The 7,675-nt window shown below is 61.4% G+C and overlaps 1 protein-coding gene across 12 annotated transcripts in view; it reads left to right on the plus strand.

Annotated features, from left to right (window-relative positions):
- DNAH17 (dynein axonemal heavy chain 17) overlaps positions 1 to 7,675 on the plus strand; it is a 106,213-nt gene that overhangs the window by 65,988 nt on the left and 32,550 nt on the right. For all 12 annotated transcript variants that reach the window (XR_005652146.1, XM_039859625.1, XM_039859618.1 and 9 more), the window contains 5 exons: positions 779 to 940; positions 1,542 to 1,706; positions 1,901 to 2,092; positions 5,938 to 6,204; positions 7,191 to 7,352. Coding sequence is in view for 11 of the 12 variants with exons in the window: in XM_039859625.1 (XP_039715559.1) it covers positions 779 to 940; positions 1,542 to 1,706; positions 1,901 to 2,092; positions 5,938 to 6,204; positions 7,191 to 7,352 (948 nt within the window). In the remaining variant the exon portion in view is untranslated. The remainder of the gene's footprint in view (positions 1 to 778; positions 941 to 1,541; positions 1,707 to 1,900; positions 2,093 to 5,937; positions 6,205 to 7,190; positions 7,353 to 7,675) is intronic.

The following is a 7,675-nucleotide window of genomic DNA, read 5'->3' on the forward strand; positions in this document are numbered from 1 at the left end:
ATGGTGGTGATGGTGGTGCTGATAGTGATGATATCTCTTCTTATTTACTGACTGTTTAATCTGAGTTGGGCACTAGGTTTGGCCACTTACACCCCAATTTTCTCCTCCAAACAGCATGTCGTACATCTAAGGATGTCTAAGGTTCAGGGAGGTTAAGTCATACCTGCCTTCTCTCACTCCAAGAGTCAGCTCACCTGTCATGCCCTCAAGAGGCCCCTCCTCCTCCCCAGGCTCATTTCGCTGCCCCCGTCTATGTCATTCATAACACATCACAGTGATTGTTTTGTTCGCCTGCTTGCATCTACTAGAATGCAAACTCCGTGAAGGCAGGGTCTGCCTTGTTACCACTGTGTCCCCAGAGCCCAGAAAAGTGCCTGGAAAATAGTAGACCCTCAGCAAGCACCTGCTGAACTTGCCAGGTCACTTGGCTACTAAATGGCTGAGCCAGGACTGGACATGTTGGCTGCAGAGCCCAAGCAGGAGCCTACTGCTCGGCAGCCTTCAATGGTCTGGTTCCCCTAGGATCAGCCTCCTCTGTCCCTTGTCCACCCTCCATCCCACTAGAGGATGAAGCCCCTGCCCTTGTCTTGTGAGGACAATTCCCCCCACACCTCTCCAGCCTCCAGCTGCCAGGGTCTGTGTGGGCTTGGCAGTCGGCGGCTTCCTTGGCCCCGAGCCGCAGCGGCGTGGCCCGCTCCCCGGGGAAGCGGCGGCTTTCTCGCCTGACCTACACACAGCCCTGGTCTTGCCGCGTATGACCTCCCTGCGCCTGGGGCAGGGGCTCTTGTTCTCCACAGCCGAGATCCTGAGAACCCCACTGGACCTCGTCCGCCTCTGGCTGCACGAAGCCGAGAGGGTGTATGGCGACAAAATGGTCGATGAGAAGGACCAGGAAACGTTGCGCAGGGTCACCATGGCGTCCACCAAGAAATTCTTCGACGTACGTCAGGCCACCGGGTCCCTCTGCTGAGCCCGGCAGTGCCCTAATCAGGCCACAAGCGACCCCAGCCCTCCTGGAGGAGCCCCCCATGTGGGGGAGGGAAGGGCCACGTGGAGTCCCACACGGGTGTGGGTCCGAGCAAGAAGGAATTGACCCCTCAGTGGGTCCCCGTGTGCTGATCCCCCCTCTATCCACTTGGGGTGGAGAAAGGCCCCGCCCAATAAAAGACAGGATAGAAAGTACAGAAATAGACATAAAATGCATATTAGACACAAGGAAAAGACCTTACATTTATGTGACTGGAGCCAATGAAAAAAGGAGAGCGTGAGACTCAGCCAGTATCTTAAGGGATAATGGCCAATGGACAAAGGTCAGTGCCCTCTGCTGTCTCACGTTTTCTAAGTGGATTCGGGTTTTTTGGACTGTCAGCTTATTCCTCACGTGGTAGGGATTGGACCATCCCACCAGGCAGATTTGCCCAGGGCCGCAGGGCCCCTGACAGCAGCGGCTTGGGCCCCTGGGGACCTGGCCTGGCCCGGAGCACGTGGCAAGGTGCTGGGGCCGCAGATAATGCTAGAAGTGTCTTGTCTCCTATCAACAGGACCTTGGCGATGAGCTCTTATTCGCCAGACCGAACATCTTTTGCCACTTCGCTCAAGGGGTCGGCGAGGCCAAATACCTCCCGGTCACCGACGTGGCTCACCTGAACAAGCTCCTAGTGGACGTCCTGGACAGTTACAACGAGGTCAACGCAGTCATGAACTTGGTAGGCGGTGCTCGCCCCGACAGCGTGGGTGAGGGCCTGCACGCGGGCCCCCTCTCTTGTCACCTCGACGTGCTCCGGGCCACATGGCCCGTGGCGGATACCACCGGGGGCTGCCGGGGACCGCAGGGGACCGCAGGGCGCGGGAGGCGAGTCCACACGCGGCGGGGAAGCTGACGTGCGCCCGGCTGGTGCAGGTGCTGTTTGAGGACGCCGTGGCACACATCTGCAGGATCAACCGAATCCTGGAGGCCCCCCGTGGGAACGCCCTGCTGGTGGGCGTGGGCGGCAGCGGCAAGCAGAGCCTCTCGCGCCTGGCCGCCTACATCAGTTCTCTGGAGGTGTTCCAGATCACCCTCAAGAAGGGCTACGCGGTCCTCGACCTCAAGGTGAGACGCCGCTGCTCAACGAGCCGCCGTCGGGGGTCGGGGCGGCGGGCAGGGGAGAGCAGGGAAACCTCTCACCAGCCCTGCTCCCAAAGCGAAGGCAGCCAGCGCAGACACCACACCTGCCACCAGCACGGCAGGGTCTGCATCTCAGACAGGAAAGGCCAGGAGACGTGGTCAGCGCCCACGCCCAGGCGACGAAAGCGGAAGGGAGTGTGGGTCTCGGCCGCTTGGGAGGTTGGAGTCTGTGACGTCACCGCAGGTAATAGCGGCAAAGGATTTGCTCGTTGCCCCGGTCACCGAGCCGTTCAGCCGTGCTCCCACTTCTGCGGATTAAATAATTCAGAACCACTACGAAGCGTCACTGCGTGCTCAAGATTCTGGACGGCCGCTGTCTGAACTGATGAAATAAACATTAGCGTAAACTGGTCTCCCGTCCCAAGACGCAGGACCGAGGCTTTCTATTGATCTCCTTTCCGGAAAAGTCACTCTCTCGGCAGCCGTGTGCTAGTCAAAGACACTACGTCCAGAACGAAGCATCGCGGTGCCTGCGGCCATGTCCCGTCTACCCCGATGCTGGGGCTGCTGCTGGGGGCCAGGACGATGCCAGAGCCAGGGGGACCCTCCCCACCACACGTGGCCCTGGCAGTCCTCGCCAGCCGGCTTTGGCGGGACGCGTCTGGAGCCCGGTGCCCCGGGTCTCGGCGGGAGGGACGGGGCAGCCTGTGGGCAGAGACCCTGTGAAGGGTGACAGGGCTCATTGTCAGCCCTGCTCTGGCACTGCCAGGCGGGCTCTGCCAGGAACGGCAACAGAATAAGCCTCCGGCTCCTGATTGTCACTGTCCCAGTGGATTCCACTCCCCCGTCGAGAGACTAGCCAACCGTGTCGCTGCGTTTTCTCCGTCGAAGCTTCTAGTCTGTGAGCCTAATCGTATCGGTTCGTTTTCACGATTATGTCACACTCTTCTCTGTCCTCATGGGGTTTTCGTTCCTGACACCTCGCCTGAGGGCCGGTCGTGGGTGCCGGGTCCTCATCGTATCGTTTTCGTCATAGGCGTGAGCTGCAGCAGCTCTGCGGTCGTGACCCCTGCGCCCACGGTGAGCCCGCTGCCCCCTAGTCCTTCATTATCACCTACTGAGCGGCTCGTGCGGATTCAGAGGTCAGGACAGAGACAGACTGGGCTACGGGGCCTCACACCCTTATCGGGGGAAGCAGGCTCCTGAACTGACGTGGTTTATCAGATGTGTTGTTATTGCTCTAACAATAGTGTCAGAGGAAGAGGTTCACAGTGCACGTGTCATACTGTGACATACGCGTCCTCGACGACGTAATAGGGTATAAAGCCTGTGCCATGAGCTGTGGGCGCTCACGGGAGGCTAGAGATGCAGCAGGAAAGGGGTCGGGATCCAGCCCTGAGGGACAGCATGGTCCCAGGAAAATGAGATGCCATCAAGATGTGCGAGCAGAGGAGAGGCAAGGCCTGGACAGAGCAGAGGCTGGTTCGGAGACAGCAGAGTCGGGAGGTGCCGCAGAAGCCCCAGTGACCCCCACGAAGGCCGGAATCAGCCGCACAGCGGGAAGCGGGCAGGGAGGGACGCGAGCGAGAACCCAGCAGTGGGCGGACGGGGGCTGCGCCGATGGGGCGTGTGGAGCGGGGAGGGGCCGAGCCCAGAGCCCACCACGCCTGGGCCCAGCTCCCCACACCCACCCCACACAGTCCCCAGGCCGGGCAGTGGCTGGACTCTCGGGCCTGGGGAAAATGTGCACAGGAATAAAAAGAGAGAAAGAAACCCAGGAAGAAACCCTGTAAGCTGAGTGGGGGGCCGGGCCCTGGACTAAGCAGCTCAGGCAGCCCCCTGACTTCCAGCGGACGCTGGACTCGCGGGCCAAGGGCAGCCGTCAGACCGAGAGGAGGCGGGCGGAGGCTCGACCCTGCGATCTGTGCTCTGTGACATGGGCTGGGAAAGCTCACTGTCCATCTCATACCTGTGGTCACGCCCCTTCCACCCCCTTTCTGAGACTCTCTCCCGAATGTGGCTCCATGTCCCTCCCTCCCTCCCTCCCCGCAATGATGAGGGGAAGTGCCAGAGCAGGGAGCAGGTGTCCCTCCGTCAACGCTGTCCCTAGAGAACCGTGCGCTGCAGGCCACCAGTGACGTCCTTGGCCCGATGGCGATGGCAAGTGGAGAAGGGACCCACAGCAGCTCAGCTTCCGGAGCTGAAGACGATGTCCGCAGCGGGGGCGGTGACGAGCACGGTGGCACCTCCGACCAGACGAGAAACGAGGGTGGAGGACCAGGCGGCCAGGTCACAAGCGTGAGGGAAGCCGAGGAAACGGACCCCGTGAGCACGTCTGAGGAGTCAGGGACACCCAGGAGGGGACGGCCCACGCGAAACGACACGGGGCGTCGGCAAGGACGGGGAGCGGTGGAGGTGGCACTCTGGGGACAGGCGTCTGCGGCCTAAGAAGGTGCAGCAGATGCCGGCGTCCCCTGGGGAAGGGCAGCCCGGACTGAAGGAAGGGCGACTTGGCGAGACAGCGCCCAGGCCTCTGAGGGCCACCGATCTTTCCGGAATCGGCCGCTCCGGCCGGCACCCGGCGTGGCAGGCTTCGCTCCCTCCGGCCAGGATCCCTCGCCCGAGCCCGGTCTGACCAGATCCGAACTCTCTACGTGGATGAACTTCACGGCTTCCCGCGAGTCATTCCCAGCCACGGTCCTGCTGCCCGGGATGACCACTGGGCCCACGTGGACAGTCACCTGTGCCTCTGCTCTCCAAGCTCGGGGCTTCCCTTCGAAAATTTTTTTTAGCTTGTCAAAAAATAGGAAATTCGAGGCTTGCTTTCGACCCCAGTTACATGCCCGTCGACTCCAGCTAAGGGACCTTGGTGACGTTTTTCTCTGAACAGAGAGACGCCGGGGACACGGTCTCACTTCCAGAGGGCAAAGCCGAGCCACTTGGGACACCTACGACGGACATTTTTAAAGCCTTTTAAAGAATGACAGAGGCCCAGAGGTCTCAGAGGAAAATTAGAGATCACAGATGAGCAAATCACCGAAACCTCGAAAAGTCCCACCAATACTCGGATGACACTGACAGACGTTTCGAGTGTGTGTTTTCACGCATAAGTTGGAGCATTTTTCAAAAAGAGCAAGATACGCACTGCTCTCCGTGTCCGCGCGTCCAGACACCACGCGCGTATCGGTCACGTCACCTCTAAACCCCCTCGGGACGGCGGCGCTGCCATGCGCGTAGGGAGGGCCTCCCGTGTCCGTCTCCTGGTCCGAGCCTGCGGTGCATGTATTCGGGGCCTGTCCTGGGGTCTCCGTTTCAGGGCTTTTTCCCTTTGTGCGTGTGTGCCAACCCCACGTAGCACACAGTTTCCCGTCCTAACCACAGCGCTCGGTGGCGTTAGGCACACTCACGGCGCTGTGCAGCCGTCACCACCGCCATCTCCAGGGAGCTCCCAGACACTTTGTGCCCATTACACATAACTCCCCCTCCCCCAGCCCCTGGCACCCACCCTTCTACTTCCTGTCTCTACGAATTCGAGTGTCTAGGGACCTCGTGTGAGTGGGATCGTACAGCATTTGTCCCTTCGCGGCTGGCGTATCGTCCTCAGGCTCATCCGTGGGTCAGGATGTCCTTGCGTCTGGGGGCTGAATGACCGTGTGGACAGACCGCACGGTGCTGACCCATGCACCTGCCGGTGGGCGGTGCTGCCCTCCACAGACCCTGCACGCTGCCGGGGATGCTGACCTCCCCGTGTCCCCCGCGCATGGTCACGGGGAGGCTCCTGACCGAGCACCCTCCAGCCGCAGACTCTCCGCATGTCCCCCCGGGCACAGGCGGACCTGAGCGCTCAGTACATCAAGTCGGCGGTGAAGAACGTCCCTTCGGTGTTCCTGATGACGGACTCCCAGGTGGCCGAGGAGCAGTTCCTGGTGCTGATCAATGACCTGCTGGCCTCGGGGGAGATCCCGGGGCTGTTCGCGGACGACGAGGTGGAGAACATCATCTCGTCCATGCGGCCGCAGGTGAAGTCTATCGGCATGAACGACACGCGGGAAACCTGCTGGAAATTCTTCATCGAGAAAGTGCGCAGGCAGCTCAAGGTGCCCGTTCCGTCCCCGCAGGGCCCCTGGGCCTCCCAGGGCGGTGGGGGTGGGGGGTTCCCTCCCGGGGTAAGGAAATCTATTAGGAGAGGGTGCTGGGGCAGCCTGATGGGCGTGGGCTGCTAGAGGTCTGATGGCCAAAGTAAGCGTTTTACACACACGCACGCGCACGCACACGCACGCACACGCACAGCAAGTTTGAATGCGTGAGTAGCTTCAGCATTCCCTCTCAGGGGAAGGGGACTGAACTAACTACCCGGTTAGTGGCCAGGTGGCCACTGCCCTTGCAGGGCACGGTCCAACCCCACAGCACCTGCTGGCTCTCAGTCCTTGCTCCATGCAGTCTACGAAGGGAGTTTCTTTGTCACCCCTGTCTGGTGACCCAGTCCAATCGGCTAAGTCGTTGGGGGGCAAGGGTCCCCCACAGGTGCTCCCCGCCCCTGGCCTCTTCCTCGGTGGGGCAGCCACCTCCAGTGAGCCAGCACCATGCCTGGGAAAGGAGGAACCTTACAAGGAGAGGCCACTTGTAATGTGGCCGAGGCCACCAGGAGAGAGAGGTCCCCGCCCAGGAGGGATGCCTGGGGCCGTGTCTGTAGCCCCTTCTGTGGCTGGGTCCCAGGGAGTCCAGTCTGTCTGGGAATTAGCCACCATCCTCGGGGGCTTGGAGGAGGCTCCGTGCCCCCGGAGACCAGACCTGCTCATGGGATAGTGACCCTCCTCGTCCTCGGCCTCCTCCTCCGTCTGCCGTGGACGCCCATCCCCTACTCGGTCCCCCTTTCCAAGGCCACTCTGGGAGGGTGGGGCCGACCCTACACCCACCTCAGTGCTAGCCTAGGCCTCCGACCCTGAAGCCGGCACGTGTTCCCCAGACTTTGGGACCCGAGACCACGTGGAGCTTTTCTGGCTAAGTGAGCGTCCTGCCCAGCGGCGTGATCGGCCTCGGCGCCACCGGCCTTCTGAGCAGCCCCTCTGTGCCCTGCATCCAGGTGATCCTGTGCTTCTCCCCCGTGGGCTCCGTCCTGCGTGTGCGGGCGAGGAAGTTCCCAGCCGTGGTCAACTGCACGGCCATCGACTGGTTCCACGAGTGGCCGGAAGACGCCCTGGTGTCCGTCAGTGCCCGCTTCCTGGAGGAGACCGAGGGGATCCAGGTGTGTCACTGGGGCCCAGCACCCTCCGTCACCCCCTGTCACCCTCCGGCACCCTCCGTCACCCCCCGTCACCCTCCGTCACCCTCCGTCACCCTCCGTCACCCTCCGTCACCCTCCGTCACCCCTGTGCTGACGCTCACGGGGCTGGGAGGATCCCCACCCTCTGCCTCCGGGGCCGGGATTTAGGTGAGGTGAGCAAGGTACTCGCCTTTGGTGCACAATGTAAGGAGCACCCAAAACCTCAGTAATCGAGACCGGTGACGTTTGGATGCGACGTTTTAAAAACCAATACTGATGTTAAAAAATTCCCAGGGGATGAAATT

This window comes from Pteropus medius, unplaced genomic scaffold (assembly GCF_902729225.1).
Source record: "Pteropus medius unplaced genomic scaffold, Ma_sr-lr_union100, whole genome shotgun sequence".
Lineage (NCBI taxonomy): Eukaryota > Metazoa > Chordata > Mammalia > Chiroptera > Pteropodidae > Pteropus > Pteropus medius.